A 22,579-nucleotide genomic window follows, 5' to 3' on the forward strand; every position below is an offset into this window, starting at 1 on the left:
ACACTTTATTCTGGGAGATGGATGATACTCTGAAGACGTTGTGCGCTCTGCGCTGAAGGCCGGCCATCATTGCACACTCACTCACCGGATCAGCGCCCAGAAGGGCGTCCCAAGGAAGGCCGTAAGCGACTTCATCCAAAATCTACGGTCTCGCTTTCAGGATCCAAGGATTTTCAAGATGGTGGCAAACCGATTCATCGGGACTCTAGGGTCTCACAAGGAACTTGAAAACTATGAGGCCGTTGCCACAAACAACCCAGGAACAATGGCACAAATATACTTCAGCAATTCCCTTGAAGGCCGGAAGACTTGGGTGGAGAGATCTGTCAGCGGGGACAAAGACAAAAAGGGAGACCCTATATACACGGAGAATGGGTATCGAGTATGCTTTCGAACAGGTTTTACAAAGGGAGATCAAGACAGTCGCTCTATCAACGCAAAGATGGTACAATACACCTACGTACGGCTTTGGGACCTGTACAAGGCCATCAGCATGTGCACACAGCACTCTGGCCATTTGATCCAGATACGGACAGACTGCATAAGTTTTTGGATTCCCTACCCCTCAGAACGCGCTCGGACCATCGCCTTCGTGGATGAACACAAGGACAAATTTTGCATCGAGCTTGACGGCTTTTCCTCGCTCCGCTTTCCCGCTTATATAAAGCAGGAGAAGCGAGGAGGGCGCAGGCGTACCGCGAGATATATATTCAACTAGAACAACAATGCAACAATCAGTAACCAGAGCAGAGCTGGATAAGGGAGAGGAGGGTGGGGCGCAAGAGCTACTATGTGTCCGTTTGTCGAGATTCCCACGACGGGAAAAGGGAAAGAGAGGGAGAAGGTGCTATATATGGCTCTTGCTTGTTTTGCTGCGCCTCGGAAAAGCCACTCTTTGGGTGGCTGCGCCTCCCAACCCGATTCAAACCGATCAAGAACAAGGTCAAAAAACGGGCCCCCCCGGGCCTGGGTCACACCCCCCTACCATACCATGGAAGGACATAAGGCTCCCCACAAACGACGACATCTCACCAAAGCAAATCTTGGCAATGGAAGGATGTTACTTTACCGGTGCGGCTGGGACAGGCAAGAGCATCGTCATCGAACGGTTGGTGAAGTACATTCAGAAGGAGAACGAGACGGGACGCATGAAACTATCCGTTCAAGTATGTTCCTTCATGAACCTCGTCGCAAACCGACACGAAGGCGGCCTGACTTTGCACCGGGCCGTTATCTGTGGCGCCAAAACACGAGCAGATGTAATCATCATCGACGAAGCATCGATGAACCCAACGGTTTTTAAGGGGCAAATTGACGGCGTTCAAAAGGCATAACCCAAAGATAATGTTCTTTCTTTTCGGAGGCCTCAAGCAACTCCCCCGTGTGGAGGAATTGGAATACGCCCATGAGGAGTCCGAGATGGTCGAGATATGCCGTCATCACAACAGAGTGATGTTCGAGAAGATCTGGAGATATGATGAAGAGACCGCCGAAATATTTCAGGATATATGGGACCGCCCAGCGGCACTCGCAAACTACGACTGGGGTGACACCCTTCAAGACCGCACCCTTGTGGCCACACATCTAGAGAGGAAACGAGTCAATCATCTAAAATGGAGGAGGCAGAGGCAAGAGGTGAACAAGGAGAGTGGACCCCACAACCACGCACCACAAGCGGCAAGCACCAGGCGATATTCCTATACGTTGGGTTACCATTGATATCCATTCAGAAGCACGCAAACAACATTCCCAGCAAGCATGCGACGTACAAGGTAGTAGAGATGAACGAGGCCAGGATCATACTGAGGAAATGGGACATTGCAACAGACTCGTGGCGCTGGGATTACGAGAAGAAGGATCGAGAAGGTCTCAAATTGAACCAGCAGATGCTCGCCAGGGAGAGGTTGAAGAGCGACATCGCCTCCTGGTTCCGGGTAGCAAAGAAGCAGGAGGTGCTAGGAAGTGAAAATGAAGAAGAGCCCCAGGAGTATCTGCAGATCACCAGGAAGCAGATACTGAAGCGCTTTTACCCAGCCTTCGCCATCACGGTGCACGTAGCACAAGGGTCGACGTTCATCGGCCCTTATTCCATCCTGAACGCACACAAATTCCGCGATCGAAGGATGTTATACACCGCCCTGTCACGCTGCAAGGGTTCTTGGAAAAATATTCATATCCCTGTGTGGCAAACTCCGGAAATCGATGAGCAGAAACTGACGGAGCGCCTTCTACGCGACGTCGGTAGAATATACGATGGCCCTCATGAAGCGACATGGAAACAATTCATCGAGGAAAATTGACTATCATCAAAACTTCCGCGCCAGTCCTTAGGTTTAACACGTTGTGGATGCTGTAGCACTTGATGAGGAGAACCAGACTAGTGATCCCAGCTGACACAGTCTACGCCTTTGGTCGCGAGTGGTACCAGATGATAAATACCTTAGGAATTTGCTTACCTGGATTTTCAGCACGAGGGTGCCAAGACCCAGGAACAATTCGATCGACATCTTCATGCCATCGCTATTCCCATTATCGCCGTGCAAGTCAATCTTGCGCCCCAGAAGAGCGTCAGCCAGGTCATCTATTGGAATTGATTCACGTGGAACACATATTAAACACTTCCAGTTTTGCCGGAAGACACTCATGATACTCACTACTCGACGAAAAGCTTTGTCCTCTAGATACCACTTATTCACCGACTCCACCGCCTCCTGATGCGACTTCCTACTGCCCAGTCCCTGTCCGGACCCCGCCGAGGCGGCAGGAGCTCGATCCAAATCTCGCGGCGGGGTATCTGCGACACTAATTTTTGACAGCTCTTCAACGTTATCGTCATCGGTGGGAATGAGACTGGTGGGGAATCTGCATTCCTGGTAAACGTTTGCTCGGTTCCAGAGTTCTGTACCGGGCTATGGGGACGCGAGGGGCTTGCTTCACAGCAGTACTCGTTGCACCTTGGCCGTCACGCAAGATATGCTCAACAGCCTGTGTCTGATTCATTGTCGCCGCCGTGTCCGGCCCCCCAAGACGACGCTCATTTGAGCTCATCGTGCCACAGTCGGTCAAATTGGTATGTGCTTCCTTGGCCGTTACTTCTTTCTCCGTTCTCCTGTACTATATCATCCCTCATCTTCTCCTCCCCTGCGCCGAACCATCTCCAAGATCAACTGGAGCACGAGTCAAGATCTCCACTACAAAATAGACTGAAAGCGGCTTTACTTCGAATTTTATTGCTTCTGATAGGAGCACAGAACGTAACAAGACAGAGGCAAGTTGTGCATCGCCGCAGGCATCACGGGCGAGAAACAGACAGCCATTTGGTCCTCCGGCCAAGACCAAGATGACTGTGAGAAAAGTAGCGGCGGAGAGCATGACAGAGAACCATTGGTGAGGCCGGGAAACTCTTTTCCGTGAACTCGCCAAACATTGCAGCTCACCGGATTGATACGACGTTTCCATGAAAGCAATATCAGGGCTTCCGCAATGGGCAGATTCCGGACAGATTGAGACGTATTCCTTCATTCAGTGTGGTGATATAATTGCGCAACTCTGCGGCGATTTGCAAGAAGGTGTGCTCCAAGGGCGTTCAGAGTAGCGAACAATGGACTTGCATACCCGACTTCCTTTAGAAAAGTACGATTCCGAGTATATGCGGCTGATTCCGATGGAACCGAACGTTATCACATCGCAATCCGCATTTGGGGAGCGGCAAGACGCTTGGAATGTGGCAGTGCATATTCGATACGAAACCGGCGTGCGTTGGCTAACCCTTCGTCAGGACGTACCACCTTAACTCCAATCTGAAGAGTTGTCGTTTTTGAGAGTTCTCTGGGTGTGACCAAACTGCGCGGTTGATTTTTAGCTCGTGTCCATCCAAGATATCGGCTGATTTTCAAAGACCCACAAAAATATGTACTGTACAAATAACAAGTCAGGTTACGCGCGATATGAGGGTTCGAAAATGACCCTAACCCCTAACCCATCCCACAGTGAATGATGCTATTGCAAAACCTATGTAGATCTGAAGAGATCCCACACTCCGTGTCCACAATCAAGTATGATGAATGGCCTACATTGACGGCGGGCTATTTGCTAACTCTACGAGATTTTCGAACAAAACCACCTTCGAGTAAGGTTTTACCAGGTAGCGGTTCATACCAGCAGATATCGCCCTTTCCCGAAACACGTCACGCGCGTTTCCAGAGAGTCCCAGAATCGGCACTTTCACAGCACTTGCATTCGACTCTTCGAGCGCGCGGATATGGCCCGTGGCTTCTAGCCCGTTCATGAGGGGCATTTCGACGTCCATGATAATAACGTTAAAGTTTCCTTTCATAAATTGCTCAATGGCTTCTTGGCCGTTGTTGGCAACTTCAGTCGTAACACCCTCCTTGTCCAGCTGTTTCCGAAGGACCTTCTGATTGATCATGTTATCCTCTACTATGAGAACTTTAAGTTCGTCCAATCGAAGATCTTTGCGCTGCCGAGTGGGTCGTTTCGGTTGATCACACGGCGCGGGTGCCGGTGGCTTCCCGAGCCACTCAGCGCCATTAGAGATCGGCGGCGCCAACATATCAGCGATTGAGGGCTGCGAAGCAGATGTAGAAGCTCCATTTGGTGTGTGATTCGCGGCCGATGCTAACATTAAAGAATCCCTTTCATGATCCAAGCTCGAGCAAGTCAATGAGCTCGCGGTCGACGAGGAGGATGCCGATAGCGATTCAGCAACTTCGCTCTCCGCTACGCCGCTTAGAAATTCGCGCATCTCTTGTTCCGCTGGTCTTTTGCAGCGAAGGTTGAAGAAAACATCGGTACCCGCATTTGCGGCGCTGCTCAGACCAATCTGGCCCCCCATCATATCAATGAGTTGCCTGCAAATGGACAGACCAAGCCCGGAGCCTCCGTAGGTGCTGTGCGTTTTGACAGATGCTTGACTGAAACGTTGAAAGAGCTTTTGCTGCTCCACGTCGGATATCCCGATTCTAAGAATGAGGGGAAAAATCAACGTTTTGGAAGTCCCATGCAAAAGTTGGAGAGACGACCACCACGTACCCAGTGTCCTTCACCGAAACTTTTATGTCGGTAATACGCTGTTTACGAGGCCCTGCGGTTGCGGCATCTACTTCTTCCTCGATGACCGAGTTCGTGAGTTCTACTGCAATGGTGATCCTTTTTTCGTTTGTGGACTTTTCCGTGAACTTGATAGCGTTGGTTACTGTTTATTATTCAAATGGTCAGTTAGAAAGAAACGAACATGGAAACACCGATGCTCTCAGGAAATACCTAGGTTGAACATAATTTGTGCCAAACGGTCGGGTTCCGAGAAAACCAATTCAGCATCCACCACATTTCTGAATTCGGAATAGGTTTTTTCCACAGCTTGTCCTTCCGTCTTTATGGAAAGATGCCATCCAAATTCAATACGTTTCTTGCGCATAAGACTTCGGAACATCCTCATCACGCGTGAGATGACAACCTCTGGCGCGCAGATGACCGGGTTATATGGCATGTCGTGCTGTTTCAACTTGGAGAGTTGCAAGCTGCGCGGTGCCACCCAGTGAGTATGTCGAGACGCAGTTTATGCTTGCGTGAGACATTTCACTTACACATCATTTGTAATAACCTCCTGGTGGTTCGTGCACATCGAAATGGCATCAATTGCCTCATGATCTTCCAGCAATTGGTTCTTGATAGCTGGAATCACACACGCGTCCAGATATCGCATGAAATCGTTCATGTCCACGGGCGCAGACCACTTTTTCTTTCCATTGAACGCGTTCGCAGGCCCAGCGTATTCCGCACCGCTCATGGACTTCCAAGCGTTGACAGCAGACTGAACCGTTCGAGTGATAGACCAAAGCCGCTTGACTCCTAATTGCAGCAAATCAGCACAATTCCGGACGCCCGAGAGCGGATTGCGAATCTCATGGCAAATTGTGTCCTACAGGAAACCGTTGTTTCTTTTTTGGTACAAAGGTCTACTTCACACAACGATCGAGCGCGACATTACCACAAATGCTTCCTGTTGCCTCCTGTTCTCATCCGCATCCTCCGCCCTGCGTCTCTGTTCCTCCGACAGTTCCAGTAGAGCATTGATCCGCTGCTGCTCAAGCTTTTTCTCCTCCGTGATATCCATGGCGGCAAAGTAAAAGCCAGCGTTCTTGCTGTATGCTTCAAGATCCGTTTCCCCCCCAGTAAATTCGTGGGGCTGGCCATCCTCGCCGCTTCCGTCGTCAAAGATGCAGCTGCTAATGATTGTGACCTCCGTTCCGTCGGGACGGACAAGGGTGGTCTCCCGACGGGCAGTCGCACCAGCCTCCTTCACGCCGTCAGACATCAGGTCGTTAACGTCCGCTATCGTCTCCGGCTTCACCCACTGCTGCCAGTCATTTGGATCATCGACGTTGGGGTCCCGGCCAACAATCTTCCACCTACAAATAAGTTGAACCTGACGTTAACACTTTGGCGCATCATTATGGCGGTTTCCATTTTAGAAGATGACTTACCACGCCTTGTTCACGAAAACCACCTCGCCCTTCATATTCAAGCGGCTGATGCCTACCGGCGAGATATTGGATAAGAGCTGGAATTGACGTGCACTCTCTTGCAACTGCGCAGTGCGCGCTTTGACAAGCCGGTCTAATTCCTTGCGCATCCTGCCAATCGCAATGTGCGCCCTTACACGCGCGCGCAATTCCTTTGCTGAAAACGGCTTCACCTGGAGGAATGGGTTAGCAAAGGCGAGTCGGTGATAGGGACGAGATTGAGAAGCCGTGTTCCACCCCAAATAGCGATTGGCTCACCATGTAATCATCTGCACCAGCTTGCAAACCTTCGACTTTCGCTTCTTCCCCAGCACGGGCGCTGAGAAGCACGAACGGAATATTCTTCAAGTGAGGGTGTTCACGGATCTTCTGGAGCAACTCGAAACCATCTAAAATCGCCAGTAGTATCTAGATTGATAGTCATAAACATGAGCGCGGGCAACGAGACTCACTCATATGTGGCATCATGACATCGCTTGGGACAGAAAATGGCGCGAAGCTTCGTCAGTTGGTAAGACGTCGACCGGAACCCCAGTTTCGTTTTCATACCTGAGAATGAGATCGGGTGGATTGTCTATGATAGCACCATATGCGTTACGGCCATCGTTGGCTACATGCACTATGCAAAACTTGGCCAGCAAGCTACCCACATACTCTCTCATATCCGCGTTATCGTCTGCCAGCACCACCCGCGCCAAGCGGTTATCGTTGAAAGGGCCTTGATCAGAGGATCCTGTTCCGAGGGCGTCCTCGTTTGCTGACGTGCCAACCGAGAAGGATTCGTCCGGCTTGTCGTTGACGGAGCCAACATAACTCGAGTTTTCGGTAATCCACCTTGCACTCTCTTGGATAAACGCCCGGCCAACAGATGATTGGGCAGTGGAATCCAGTTGATCCTGCGCGGTAATCTGGGAGGAAGAAATATGGCCTTTTCCAAGCGGTATAGAAACCGTAAATTTAGTCCCGACACCAAGGGTGCTTGTGGCCGTGATGGCACCGCCGTGAAGCTTGACAAGCTCGTGGGTCAAGGAAAGCCCGATTCCGGTGCCCTCCACCGATCGGCCGCTCGAGGAGTGGCAGCGGTGAAATCGCTCAAATAAACGGTCAACTTCATTGTCGGGAACTCCGCATCCCGTATCTTCGACCTCCAAAAAAGCAGCCGTTTCGTCTTTATACAGGCGAACTTTAACGCCGCCTTGAACAGTATATTTGAAGGCATTGCTGAGGAGATTTAAGACGATTTTCTCCCACCTGATAGGAGTTTTCCCTTAGAGGTGCCTTTCGCTGAGGTAGCACCAAGGCAAGCGAACACTCTATCACTTACATGTCAACGTCAAGATAAACCATCTCTCCCAAGGGCGGCGTCTCGACCGTGTAATCCAGGTTCCCCTTTTCCATCGCTGATCTAAACATAGACGCGGCATTCGCGGTGACAACGCTTATGTTCGTAAGGCGGAAGTTAGCTTCCATGCGTCCAGCCTCCAATTGCGAGAAGTCCAAAACCGAGTTCACAAGCTTGTGCAGGCGCTGAGCATTCCTTTCTACCAGACGGATCTTGTCCAACTGTTGGGAAGTCAGGGAGGAGTCCCCCAAAAGATCCGCAACCGGGGCCAAGATAAGCGACAACGGCGTCCTGTACTCATGAGAGATATTGCTAGAGCACGGCGAGAGCGGGATTCGGCGTCAGGCCAGTGAATATCAAGAGATATCTAAAGGAGTCCTACTTGCGTACCTGAAGAACACGGATTTCGCGCGATCAATCTCGGCGAGCGCCTGCAGCCGGTGTTGCTTTTCGGTCAAGGACCTCCCGCGCAGGATGGAAGTGGCGACTTGAGTCCTCGTCATTTCTAAGAAATCCTTGTAATCAGAATCCAGCTCTCTCCTAGGATTGATCCCAAAAACGACCAGGCCGATGGGTTCCTGGTTTGCAGAAGCTTCCAGAGGCAACACAATGGCTCCGGATGTGGGCGTGTGTTCACAAACGCCTCCGGTGATATAGCCAAACCTTTCCTGCAGCTCATGGACTTCCACCCCACACCGCTGTGAGAATACTTGGTCGACCGGCCATGATCCTTGTTCCTCGCGATCGATTGAAGAAACGCACAGCAAATGACCAGACTCGACGTTGGAAAAGCCCTTTAGTATCAGCTTTCTGCCACTCCCATCGAGCATATAGATGAGCGCAAACGTAATGTCTGCACAGTTTTGCTCAAAGATTTGTGCCGATAAGGCGCAAGCTTCGTCCTCGGACTGCGTGTTAGCAGTGCTTGCAGCCAGCTCTCGCAGCAAGTTCAGCCTGCGCTCGCTCAACACGGTTTTCGTTGTTTCGGTGATGGGCGTCATGACTCCACCAACGGTGCCGTCCTCAATCCTAACCGGCGAGTACGACCAGGTGAAGTAGCACTCTTCCACGTAGCCATTGCGGGTCAACTCGAGCAACTGGTTCTCTGACCAGGTGGCTGTACCACCGCGGACGTTTTCGAGCATGGGCCTAATGACATCCCAAACTTCACTCCACGCCTCGTACCCAGGTTGGCCCAGCACGGTCGGGTGCTTTCCGCCAAAGATGGGGATGTACTGGTCGTTGTAGATAACGTTGTAGTGGTCGCCCCAGAAGAGAATGAAAGGGAAGGCAGCGTTGAGGATGAAAGAGACGGAGGTTTTAAGTGACTGAGCCCAGTCCTGTGAGGGCCCGAGCTTTGTGGTGCTCCAGTCCTTTGCCCTGACGAGCTGGCCCATGGCACCGCCGCCCGAGAAGGCACTTGAGCAAGACATACGGGCGCGGATACAAGGAGTATCACCTACAGCTGCTGCAACCGACATTTGTGAGTCTGAGCCAGGGAAACCAACGGGCGGAAGGGGCAACGCGGCAATCGGTGAGGGAAGAAAGTCCGGCGTGTTTGACCGTCGCCCTGCCTCCCAGCCCAATTGGCTGCTCAGCCATGCGACGCGGAATCGGCTTGCTGCTACGGTGGTATCCGGGCCCAAGAGCCGGTGGTTAGATTATTCGAAGAATTCGGACAGGTGTACTGCGCCACCGGCGCAAAGCGTCAATTGACTGTAGCCTAACAAAAGTCTCCGGAACGCACGCGTTTCAATCATAAACAGTTTGACTACACTTTATATCGGTCAAACTTAGAACCCCCAGGATAGCGCCGGCTATTTCACGGACGTCCCAGACCTCCAAGGTTTGGAGCGTCTGATGGGTGGAAGTACCACTCTGAACTACAAACTCGACGATACCGAGCGTCTGGTCGCCGGTGCATACGAGAATGCGTATACTCTCAAATTTTTTTCAGACCATTCCGAAAAACTATCGTTCGATGGGTGTCTTCAAATCATTACTACGAGTGATGGAAATCATGCAACAAAAACAAATTGCAACATCCCCCACTTAACAAAAGGGAACGCGGCTGTAGTAGCGTTTTACGACGTGAATTTCGAACTGCCTGCATCGGAAGATGAGGGCAGGAGACACGAACGTTATGTTATCAACGTTTTGGACCTCTTAGACAAAGATGAGAAGAAAGCCGAAAGACAATTAGAGAACTTCACTACATATCAAGCAAAACGAAGCTATGGATTGAAGGGGGTGTCCTTCGACGTCGGCTTGGACCAAGATTGGTGGAAGGGCAGTCTCGATTTGAGTGTCTTCGAGTCTGAGAGAGATGCCCACGTCAAACATCTAGCGTTGTACAAGCAGGGCGAGATATACTTAGTCAAGAAGAGGGAGTGCCCCATTTACACCTAGCTAGTCCCGTACTCTTTGACCATTGTCTTCTTCATCGTGCATGATTGTTTTACTTTTACTCATTGTCTTTTGCCATTGTCTTCTTTATCGTGTATGATTGTTGTACTCAATGACATTCCATGTTTTTCTACCCTCGTCTTTGGGGGCTGACGGCTTCTGATGCCAACCGTTTGGATATGACTTCCCTGTGTGATTTGCATACTACTGATACTACATTACACACAATAAAGTTTTCTCGGTAGCGTCCATATGTAACTCATCCTGACTCACATTCTTTCCACTTGCAGTCACGTGCCTGTCTGTGCTTTAATTGTTTTAGTCTTTTTCCGTTCGAACTAGATTTGAATCTCGTAGTGTTCAAACCAAATTTGATTCGCGTTAGAATCGCTCGGATCAATTTGTGTTTCTTTTCTGTTCAAATCGCTCTGATCGCTCCCTGCCGCACTGATGAAGTCCATTTTCAGTCCTTCATATCTCAAGTGGAGAACTCGTCCAGCATCTCGAAATGTTGCCGATATTTGCGACGCTTCCCATCGAGATGATGGAGGAAATTTCTAGCTGGTGCAATTATATCAACACACTCCAGAGTTCCTCGCCCCTGCAGGTTGTTGCATAAAAGCACAGCGACCCGGCAGCATGATATATGCAACCGCGTCGATGAGTACAAGATCAACTACAACGAAGTACCACTGTTGAGTTTTCCCACGATGTATATCAGGGATGACTACCTTGCGAGGACTCGTTTTGCCACACCATATGTTCTCGAAATCTTCATTACACTGGATGAACCCGAGAGTAGACTTGAACGGCATAGAGGATTCTTTGAGCAGCCTGATAATGTTCCCACCGGGGAATCATCTACCCGGACCCCAACCTCTTGGCCGAATGAGCAAAATCAAAGGAACCAAGTTCAAACAAGTACGGCACAAGTCCCCTTGACATTTGTCCGGTGTAATTTTATAAACCTAGGGTTCCTTGCTCATGACGAACCCGCGGACGCACTCCATACATGGAGACAATGGCAATATATTTGGTGGATAATTCCTAGGGATATGGAGCGAAACACGCTTCTGTCTAAGAGAGTCCACGGGACCGGGGGTTCTGGCCCTTCTTGCAAGTTTCCTATACATATGACTATGTCTGTTGGTAAAATGGTTATATGGGTCAATTTATCAATTTATTCTCCCGTTCCTTAGGAAACTCTTGGGAACCGTAAAACCCTTAGACCCCCTGGACCCTTATTTTTACTTCCATTCTTCTGGAAAGAAGAAAGAGTAAAGAAAGGAAGTATGGAGAGGCTCCACCGGGTTTGAGAGATGAACCGAACCCGGCACCCCTCGGAGTCTATTATAACCTATACCCGCATGCTCTGAGGTACCTGGGGCGGTCCTCTCCTTCGAACCCTACCCGTAACCCTAACCAGCAAAATGAATGTATTGGCGACATCCTCAACATTACTGTTCGGTTCAACGTTCGGACCTGTCCGTACCAGCAAAATGACCATGAAGTTTCGTGGCATTGACATACAATTGTCCAATATTGGATCCAATTTCTGATACCGGGAATTCTTGATTTTTGGTGCTCACTGTCTTGATTCACGACACTGCTGATTGCTATTAATACCTTTCTGTGGCCTGTCATGATTTAATGTAAATTCCACAGTTATCGGAGTGTAATATTGCTATCGGGTGATATTTTTATTCTTATTTTCCCGTTTCGCGTAATTGACATTTTTGTCTGGGCAACAAATTTATACTTTCATTGACCGAACCGGATTTCATCCAGCTCCTTTACATACTGTTTAATACATGGAGTTATTTAGCTTTGACTGTGCAAATGGTGTACAGGCAGCTTTTTCAGTCAGCTAGCTTGAGTAATACTAGGGTTTACTGTACAATGAAATACATCCAGAGTAGATGGTTGCTGGGGGCGACGGGAAGACGGAGTAAATCTCACCATGTTGAAAAATGGGAATGACTGCGAGCAGAGACGAGTGCGGCAGAGCGCTACTGGCAGAAAACGAACCACATACTGTCGATCACTTGCCGTGCAAAACATTTTCGACACCACAGGGAATCTTGCTTCACATTACTGATTAAGACTACCTTTCATATCAACACCTGCGGCGAACACGACAAGATTGACAGCACGTTCTGTTCTGCAGGTGATTCCCGTTTGCATATCGGACATCACCGACATGTTTCCGCCATGCAGGAGTTTCACAAACCTATGTGAAACCTAGGTTCCTTGCTCATGATGAACCCGCGGACGCACTCCATACATGAAGACAATGGCAATATATTTGATGAAAATTTGCATCAAGATGAAGCCAATAGTGCCTCCATAAAAGAGAGTCCACGGGACCGAGGGTCCTGACCCTTCTTGAAAGTTTTCTATATATATTACTACATCTATTGATAAATTGGTTATATAGGTCAATTTACCAAACTGTTCTCACCTCTCTATATGAAACTCTACGGAACGGTAAAACCTTTAGACCCCCCGGACTCTCTTTTTTACTTCCATTCTTCTGGAAAGAAAAAGTAATGAAGAAAGGTTATTCTCTTGAAGCATGGAGAGGGTCCACAGGTTTCACGGAATGGATTCTGGCCCGGCACCCTTTGGACTCGAACTACCCGCGCAACCAGGAATCTACTGCAATTACTTGTGTCCGATTAACCATCACCCCCACTCGCGACACGTAACCCACAGGAGGAATATTTAACGACCACTCAGTGCCGTTGCCATTTTTGAAAAACCATCTCATACTTGAAGCCTTTCTAAGGGTACCAAAAGCGAACGTTTCACTGTCAAGCTATATCCTGCTGCATACAAATCTATTGTCTCTGTTTGCTTGTTCAAAGTTTTGCGAACGATATATGGACTTGCTTTTGGTAGTGGCTATCAACGTTGATCACAATACTGGTAGTTTTGTAGTCCCTTTCCGACCCCTAACTTTAGGTATTCGCTAGCCGCATCGATTGTTACCGTCTCATTCTTTCCATCGCGCACCGTTGATCTGCCGGACACAGTATCTGTTATGGACGACGCGTCCATACCATGCGCTTACCTCATGACAGCATCCCAACAGTCAGTCAATGTCAATTCCCTGTCAATACCTGACATCTGCCAAACCTCGCAGCCGCACGCAGCCGCGCTACCCCACACCTGCCACTGCCTTCATTTCTCCACCCAGCCGCACGTAGCCACACCTCCCAACACTCGGCGCTTACAAACCCTTCTCCATACTTCCCCACGTACCCGCCCACAGCCTCAGCGTAGCCACCCCATCCCCAGTCTTCTGTTTCTATGCTCTCCCCACCCTTGGCGCTTCTCTTGGCTTCCCTCTCATTCCGTACCCTTCTGCTTCCCCACGCTTCCCCAGCCTTCCCAGAAAAGCATAAATAGCCGCCTCCCCTGAGCTCCCCACTTCCTGATCCCCCAGCAGATCAACACCAGTTCTTCCTAGTCTTGTTCTAGTTCTTGTTTCGGTCTGAATACCATTACCTGTCAACAACCTGCACCACAAGTCGCCTCTATTTCCGTCGGCTCCGCCCATTCATAACAGTTTGATCTGCTCAACAACCCCCAGCCGCTGTGCCTCCACGCCAAATCACCATGTCCGACGCCCTTCCCCTCACGGCCGAAGCCTGGCAAGCCATGTGCAATGCGATTGACGAACTTCGAGCGCAGAATACCACCCTACAAGCCGAACTAGCGCAAACCCAGACCACTGCCCCTGCCACTCACGCCCCCGAACCCAAAATCAGTCTCCCAGACAAATTTGATGGCACCGGAAGCAAGTTCCGTGGGTTCCTCAACCAGATCCGGCTCATGTTCGCCCTCCAACCCAGGCGCTACCCCAACGATCAGACCAAGATACGAACTATTGGCACCTACCTCACTGGCACCGCCCAGGCCTGGCTGGCGCCCCTTGTCGAACAGGACCATCATTCTCTTACGAACCTGGATGATTTCATCCAGCAAATGCAAGCAGTCTTTGGAGACAGCAACAGGATCCGCACGTCCGAAAACAAGCTCCAGAACCTTCGACAAACCCGTGCAGCAACAGAGTATGTAGCTGAATTCCGACAGCTGCAATACGATGTGTCGTGGAATGACCAGGCATTGATTGCCACCTTCCGTCGCGGCCTCAAAGAAGACGTCAAGGACTTAATGCTCACGATGCCCCCTACCGCCTCAATCGACACAGTGATGGAACAGGCCATCCAATGTGACAACCAATTGTTTGAGCGCCGCCTAGAGCGAAGCAGGAACCGACAGCCATATGTGCCAGTTACCACTAGCCCCACCCCCATGAGCCCCGACAACCGCCCAGACGACCCTATGGTCATTGACGCTGCTCGTCCGCGAGGACCCCTCACACCGCTAGAGCGCCAACACCGCATCACAAACAAACTTTGCCTCTATTGTGGTAAACCTGGCCACATAGCCAAACTCTGCCCAAACAAGATACGCACGGCGAATGTCGCGGTTAAGGAACCTGCACCCATCCAGGATTTTGCCCGAAGTCCAGCTGCAGTAAAGGCCGAGCAGCTGGGCAACACCTGTCCTGGGCCTTCTCACCACGCAAGTACTGCCAAGGGAGAAGCCACAAAACCTTGCTCCGATCCTGGCATCTCCAGCAACACCCTTCTCCTGACCACCAACAATGTCAATCTCCGATCTGAGATACCCTCACCCATGCGGATTTTGGGCCCATCCTCACCATTCGAGTACCCTGTTACCCTGCAGATATCGGCCCAGCGAGCTCCAGTTCAGCTTTCAGCACTACTTGACACCGGTGCGATTTCGTGCTTCATCGACGAAAGTTATGCCCGCAAGCACCGCATCCCACTTGTCAAGAAGGAGGACCCCATTGCGCTTGAACTGGTTGACGGACGTCCCAGCCATGCGGGCTCCATTACCCATCACACCCAACCTTTGGGCATGTGGGTCAACGACCATTTTGAGGAGGTGGTATTCCATGTGACATGTTCCCCGCATGCGCCAATCATCCTGGGGCTTCCCTGGCTTGAGCTCCATGATGTGGAGCTACACTGGAAGACTCGCACTCTTTGCGTCCGCTGCCATTGCGGTTTTGGACAATACGCCTCCTGGGATGCCCTGCCAACAGAACCTTGCCCGAAGCCCTCAAGAACCCCTGAACCTCTGATCCGTATCGATCAAGACGAGATTTCAGTCTCCCTAGCCCAGACACCCAACACACTGGACCCAGCACCCACACCGATCCACGTATCGTTTATCAGCGCCCCAGCTTTCCGTGTGGCGGCAAGGCATGACCAGGCATTCATTGCCTACGCCAATGCGACCAAGTCAGATTCCCAAGCCCTGGCGACCACTCCTCCAAAAGATCCGAAGGCCATCATTCCTGAAGAATACCAAGATTTTGCGGACGTCTTCGCCAAGAAGAACGCGGATACCCTCCCAGAGCACCGACCCTACGACTGTCCCATCGACTTAGAAGAGGGCAAACAGCCACCGTTCGGGCCCGATCTATAGTCTCAGCGAGCCTGAAATGCAGGCACTCTGTGACTACCTTGAAGAGAACCTAGCTAAGGGGTTCATCAAGCACTCCAAGTCTCCCGCCGGTGCCCCAGTCCTCTTTGTCAAGAAAAAGGACGGTTCCCTCCGTCTGTGCGTCGACTATCGTGGACTCAACAATATCACCATCAAGAATCGCTATCCCTTGCCCTTGATTAACAGCATCATGGATCGTCTTCGAGGGGCACGCCGGCTCACCAAGATTGACCTCCGGGGAGCCTACAACCTTCTTCGGATCCGGCCAGGGGATGAATGGAAGACAGCGTTCCGATGTCGCTACGGCCTATTCGAGTATAATGTCATGCCGTTTGGGCTCACCAATGCCCCTGGAGTATTCCAACACCTCATGAACGACATATTCCGTGACATTCTCGACGTTTTTGTTGTGGTCTACCTTGACGACATTCTGATCTTCTCAAAAAACCCAGAAGACCACCCCAACCACGTCCGAGAGGTGCTCTCACGGCTCCGCCAGCACGGGCTGTATGCGAAACCGGAAAAATGCGAATTCAACCGTGACTCTGTTGAGTTCCTGGGGTTTATCATCTCCCAGCAAGGCATTTCCATGGACCCAAAGAAGACGGCTGCCATTACCGAATGGGAACCCCCGACGAATGTCAAAGGCATCCAGCGCTTCCTTGGTTTTGCCAACTTCTACCGGCGATTCATCAAAGGGTACTCTGCGATCGTTGCACCCCTGACCACGCTCACTTGCAAAGACTTGCCATTCAAATGGACCCACGCTGCACACCTAGCTTTTGAACCCCTCAAGAAAGCCTTCACCTCCGCACCTATCCTGACTCACCCCGACCCTGACAAGCCCTTCATTGTCGAATCCGATGCCTCCGACTTTGCCCTTGGCGCCGTCCTCCTTCAACCCGATGACACAGATCAACTCCACCCCGTGGCCTTTCACTCCCGCAAATTTACTCCTGAGGAAATCAACTATGAGATCTACGACAAGGAACTGCTGGCTATCCAAGACTCATTTGCTCAATGGCGACACCACCTCATTGGTGCCCGCCACAAGGTCATCGTTTACTGTGACAACAAGAACCGCCAGTACTTCATGACTACCCGTACCCTCAACCGCCGCCAATCCCGCTGGTCAATCTTCTTTGCTGATTTCGACTTTGTCATCACATACCGCCCAGGTACCCAGCAACACCAAGCTGACGCCCTCTCTCGTCGCTCTGAATACGAGCTAAGGGAGGGGGAAGAAGCATTCCGCTCCCAGGAAACCACGATCCTCACCCCTGACCATCTCCGCCTGGCCGCCACTTATCTGACCCCACTGGACTCCTCGCTCCTTGACCAAATCAAAGCTGCCCTGGCATCCGATGTGTTTGCGCAAACCATCCGGCGACAGCTTAGGGCCCCCATTGCCCAGCAATCTCAAGAAGACCAAGAACGGATAAAGCGATTCTCCGAGGAAAATGGGGTTCTGCTGTACGACAACCTTGTCTACGTCCCCACCAACAAGCTCCGTGCTGAGATCTGCCGGGACATGCATGACACGCGTTTGGCAGGACCCTACGGCATGTCAAAGACCCTGGAGCTCATCTCACGCAACTACTGGTGGTCTAGCCAGTGGCGTTTTGTCAAGTCCTACATCAGGTCCTGCGACGTATGTGCTCCAAGACCAGCAGACACAAGCCCTACGGACTCCTCCAACCCCTGCAGGTCCCTGACCGCCCCTGGGGGTCAATTTCCATGGACTTCATCACGGATCTACCTGCCAGTGATGGGGTTGATTCTGTGCTCGTTGTCATCTGCCGGTTCACCAAGATGGCGCACTTTGTACCGTGCAGGAAAACTGCCACCGCTGAGTCAACTGCAGATCTGATCCGGCACCATGTCATCCGGCTTCATGGACTCCCCGACGATATTGTATCTGACCGTGGCCCACAGTTCAACTCCCACTTCTGGAAACGTCTCTTCGCTCTCCTGGGAACCAAGGTCAACCTCTCATCGGCGTTCCATCCCCAGAGCGATGGACAAACCGAGCGGACCAATCAGATTCTTGAGCAATACCTTCGCTGCTTTTGCAACTATCAACAAGATAACTGGAAGGAACTCTTGTCTTCTGCTGAGTTCTCTTACAATAACACCATCCACTCCGCCACCCAGACAACCCCCTTCTACGCCAACTATGGGTTCCATCCTCGATTCAGTCTGGCTTCCGCCACCACAACCGAATCCCTTAATCCTGCAGCCGAAGCTCGTGCCAATCATCTCAAGGAAATCCATGAACAGCTTGCCACTGAGCTCAAGGAGGCCCAAGGACGCATGAAGCGCTTTGCCGATGCTAAGAGGGCACCTGGCCCAGACATGAAACCCGGGGACAGTGTCTGGCTCTTACAGCGGAATCTCAAGACTCTCCGACCTTCCCAGAAACTTGATCACCGTAAGATTGGCCCCTTCACAATCACGGAGAAGATCAACTCGGTCACATATCGCCTCAAGCTTCCCCCATCCTACAAAATTCACAACGTCTTCCATGTCTCCCTTCTTGAACCACGTTTCACCATTCCGGAGCGAACTGAGCCAGAACCCACCCCACCAGAAGAAGTCGAAGGACAGGAGGAATGGATTGTGGAAGACATTCTTGACTCCCGTATTCGACGCACGCACCTTCAGTACCTCATCAAGTGGCAGGGTTGGCCAAGCTCGGAGAACACATGGGAGCCAGTGGAACACCTTGCCCGATGTCAAGAGCTTGTTGCCCAGTTCCACCAAAAGTACCCCGACAAACCCCGACCAAAGCCTGCCAACATCAAACAACATCCGGACGCCGTGGCTAAAGGAGGGGGTGATGTTATGGACGACGCGTCCATACCATGCGCTTACCTCATGACAGCATCCCAACAGTCAGTCAATGTCAATTCCCTGTCAAAACCTGACATCTGCCAAACCTCGCAGCCGCACGCAGCCGCGCTACCCCACACCTGCCACTGCCTTCATTTCTCCACGCAGCCGCACGTAGCCACACCTCCCAACACTCGGCGCTTACAAACCCTTCTCCATACTTCCCCACGTACCCGCCCACAGCCTCAGCGTAGCCACCCCATCCCCAGTCTTCTGTTTCTATGCTTCCCCACCCTTGGCGCTTCTCTTGGCTTCCCTCTCATTCCGTACCCTTCTGCTTCCCCACGCTTCCCCAGCCTTCCCAGAAAAACATAAATAGCCGCCTCCCCTGAGCTCCCCACTTCCTGATCCCCCAGCAGATCAACACCAGTTCTTCCTAGTCTTGTTCTAGTTCTTGTTTCGGTCTGAATACTATTACCTGTCAACAACCTGCACCACAAGTCGCCTCTATTTTCAGTCGGCTCCGCCCATTCATAACAGTTTGATCTGCTCAACAACCCCCAGCCGCTGTACCTCCACGCCAAATCACCATGTCCGACGCCCTTCCCCTCACGGCCGAAGCCTGGCAAGCCATGTGCAATGCGATTGACGAACTTCGAGCGCAGAATACCACCCTACAAGCCGAACTAGCGCAAACCCAGACCACTGCCCCTGCCACTCACGCCCCCGAACCCAAAATCAGTCTCCCAGACAAATTTGATGGCACCGGAAGCAAGTTCCGTGGGGTCCTCAACCAGATCCGGCTCATGTTCGCCCTCCAACCCAGGCGCTACCCCAACGATCAGACCAAGATACGAACTATTGGCACCTACCTCACTGGCACCGCCCAGGCCTGGCTGGCGCCCCTTGTCGAACAAGACCATCATTCTCTTACGAACCTGGATGATTTCATCCAGCAAATGCAAGCAGTCTTTGGAGACAGCAACAGGATCCGCACGTCCGAAAACAAGCTCCAGAACCTTCGACAAACCCGTGCAGCAACAGAGTATGTAGCTGAATTCCGACAGCTGCAATGCGATGTGTCGTGGAATGACCAGGCATTGATTGCCACCTTCCGTCGCGGCCTCAAAGAAGACGTCAAGGACTTAATGCTCACGATGCCCCCTACCGCCTCAATCGACACCGTGATGGAACAGGCCATCCAATGTGACAACCGATTGTTTGAGCGCCGTCTAGAGCGAAGCAGGAACCGACAGCCATATGTGCCAGTTACCACTAGCCCCACCCTCATGAGCCCCGACAACCGCCCAGACGACCCTATGGTCATTGACGCTGCTCGTCCGCGAGGACCCCTCACACCGCTAGAGCGCCAACACCGCATCACAAACAAACTTTGCCTCTATTGTGGTAAACCTGGCCACATAGCCAAACTCTGCCCAAACAAGATACGCACGGCGAATGTCGCGGTTAAGGAACCTGCACCCATCCAGGATTTTGCCCAAGTCCAGCTGCAGTAAAGGCCGAGCAGCTGGGCAACACCTGTCCTGGGCCTTCTCACCACGCAAGTACTGCCAAGGGAGAAGCCACAAAACCTTGCTCCGATCCTGGCATCTCCAGCAACACCCTTCTCCTGACCACCAACAATGTCAATCTCCGATCTGAGATACCCTCACCCATGCGGACTTTGGGCCCATCCTCACCATTCGAGTACCCTGTTACCCTGCAGATATCGGCCCAGCGAGCTCCAGTTCAGCTTTCAGCACTACTCGACACCGGTGCGATGTCGTGCTTCATCGACGAAAGTTATGCCCGCAAGCACCGCATCCCACTTGTCAAGAAGGAGGACCCCATTGCGCTTGAACTGGTTGACGGACGTCCCAGCCATGCGGGCTCCATTACCCATCACACCCAACCTTTGGGCATGTGGGTCAACGACCATTTTGAGGAGGTGGTATTCCATGTGACATGTTCCCCGCATGCGCCAATCATCCTGGGGCTTCCCTGGTTTGAGCTCCATGATGTGGAGCTACACTGGAAGACTCGCACTCTTTGCGTCCGCTGCCATTGCGGTTTTGGACAATACGCCTCCTGGGATGCCCTGCCAACAGAACCTAGCCCGAAGCCCTCAAGAACCCCTGAACCTCTGATCCGTATCGATCAAGACGAGATTTCAGTCTCCCTAGCCCAGACACCCAACACACTGGACCCAGCACCCACACCGATCCACGTATCGTTTATCAGCGCCCCAGCTTTCCGTGTGGCGGCAAGGCATGACCAGGCATTCATTGCCTACGCCAATGCGACCAAGTCAGATTCCCAAGCCCTGGCGACCACTCCTCCAAAAGATCCGAAGGCCATCATTCCTGAAGAATACCAAGATTTTGCGGACGTCTTCGCCAAGAAGAACGCGGATACCCTCCCAGAGCACCGACCCTACGACTGTCCCATCGACTTAGAAGAGGGCAAACAGCCACCGTTCGGCCCGATCTATAGTCTCAGCGAGCCTGAAATGCAGGCACTCTGTGACTACCTTGAAGAGAACCTAGCTAAGGGGTTCATCAAGCACTCCAAGTCTCCCGCCGGTGCTCCAGTCCTCTTTGTCAAGAAAAAGGACGGTTCCCTCCGTCTGTGCGTCGACTATCGTGGACTCAACAATATCACCATCAAGAATCGCTATCCCTTGCCCTTGATTAACAGCATCTCTTCGAGGGGCACGCCGGCTAACCAAGATTGACCTCCGGGGAGCCTACAACCTTCTTCGGATCCGGCCAGGGGATGAATGAAAGACAGCGTTCCGATGTCGCTACGGCCTATTCGGGTATAATGTCATGCCGTTTGGGCTCACCAATGCCCCTGGAGTATTCCAACACCTCATGAACGACATATTCCGTGACATTCTCGACGTTTTTGTTGTGGTCTACCTTGACGACATTCTGATCTTCTCAAAAAACCCAGAAGACCACCCCAACCACGTCCGAGAGGTGCTCTCACGACTCCGCCAGCACGGGCTGTATGCGAAACCGGAAAAATGCGAATTCAACCGTGACTCTGTTGAGTTCCTGGGGTTTATCATCTCCCAGCAAGGCATTTCCATGGACCCAAAGAAGACGGCTGCCATTACCGAATGGGAACCCCCGACGAATGTCAAAGGCATCCAGCGCTTCCTTGGTTTTGCCAACTTCTACCGGCGATTCATCAAAGGGTACTCTGCGATCGTTGCACCCCTGACCACGCTCACTTGCAAAGACTTGCCATTCAAATGGACCCACGCTGCACACCTAGCTTTTGAACCCCTCAAGAAAGCCTTCACCTCCGCACCTATCCTGACTCACCCCGACCCTGACAAGCCCTTCATTGTCGAATCCGATGCCTCCGACTTTGCCCTTGGCGCCGTCCTCCTTCAACCCGATGACACAGATCAACTCCACCCCGTGGCCTTTCACTCCCGCAAATTTACTCCTGAGGAAATCAACTATGAGATCTACGACAAGGAACTGCTGGCTATCCAAGACTCATTTGCTCAATGGCGACACCACCTCATTGGTGCCCGCCACAAGGTCATCGTTTACTGTGACAACAAGAACCGCCAGTACTTCATGACTACCCGTACCCTCAACCGCCGCCAATCCCGCTGGTCAATCTTCTTTGCTGATTTCGACTTTGTCATCACATACCGCCCATGGTACCCAGCAACACCAAGCTGACGCCCTCTCTCGTCGCTCTGAATACGAGCTAAGGGAGGGGGAAGAAGCATTCCGCTCCCAGGAAACCACGATCCTCACCCCTGACCATCTCCGCCTGGCCGCCACTTATCTGACCCCACTGGACTCCTCGCTCCTTGACCAAATCAAAGCTGCCCTGGCATCCGATGTGTTTGCGCGAAACCATCCGGCGACAGCTTAGGGCCCCC

At 51.7% G+C, this 22,579-nt stretch overlaps 2 protein-coding genes across 2 annotated transcripts; one reads left to right on the top strand and one right to left on the bottom strand.

Annotated features, from left to right (window-relative positions):
* Positions 1–986: 986 nt before the first annotated feature.
* On the top strand, positions 987–2,300 carry EV422DRAFT_605035 (uncharacterized protein; the record flags this gene model as incomplete). Its single annotated transcript, XM_053073769.1, has 2 exons — positions 987–1,635; positions 1,731–2,300. Exons 1-2 carry the CDS (start codon positions 1,345–1,347, stop codon positions 2,298–2,300), a joined length of 861 nt encoding a protein of 286 aa, XP_052922297.1. The 5' UTR covers positions 987–1,344.
* Positions 2,301–3,879: 1,579 nt separating this feature from the next.
* EV422DRAFT_542429 (uncharacterized protein) lies at positions 3,880–9,498 on the bottom strand. Its single transcript, XM_053071272.1, has 11 exons — positions 8,278–9,498; positions 7,870–8,199; positions 7,095–7,796; positions 6,998–7,020; positions 6,804–6,934; positions 6,507–6,718; positions 6,011–6,431; positions 5,607–5,941; positions 5,284–5,540; positions 5,053–5,215; positions 3,880–4,982 (listed from the first exon to the last, which is right to left on the bottom strand). Exons 1-11 carry the CDS (start codon positions 9,366–9,368, stop codon positions 4,070–4,072), a joined length of 4,578 nt encoding a protein of 1,525 aa, XP_052922298.1. The 5' UTR covers positions 9,369–9,498; the 3' UTR covers positions 3,880–4,069.
* Between the last annotated feature and the right edge of the window lie 13,081 nt (positions 9,499–22,579).

Source organism: Fimicolochytrium jonesii (genome assembly GCF_025526975.1).
Source record: "Fimicolochytrium jonesii strain JEL569 chromosome Unknown EV422scaffold_29, whole genome shotgun sequence".
NCBI classification, from domain to species: Eukaryota; Fungi; Chytridiomycota; class Chytridiomycetes; order Spizellomycetales; family Powellomycetaceae; genus Fimicolochytrium; species Fimicolochytrium jonesii.

Coding starts and splice junctions, on each gene's coding strand:
- EV422DRAFT_542429 (XM_053071272.1), bottom strand. CDS start 9,368: ATGTCGGTTGCAGCAGCTGTAGGTGATACTCCTTGTATCCGCGCCCGT. Junction 8,200..8,277: donor GCGAAATCCGTGTTCTTCAG/GTACGCAAGTAG, acceptor GCCGTGCTCTAG/CAATATCTCTCATGAGTACA. Junction 7,797..7,869: donor GTTTATCTTGACGTTGACAT/GTAAGTGATAGA, acceptor AACTCCTATCAG/GTGGGAGAAAATCGTCTTAA.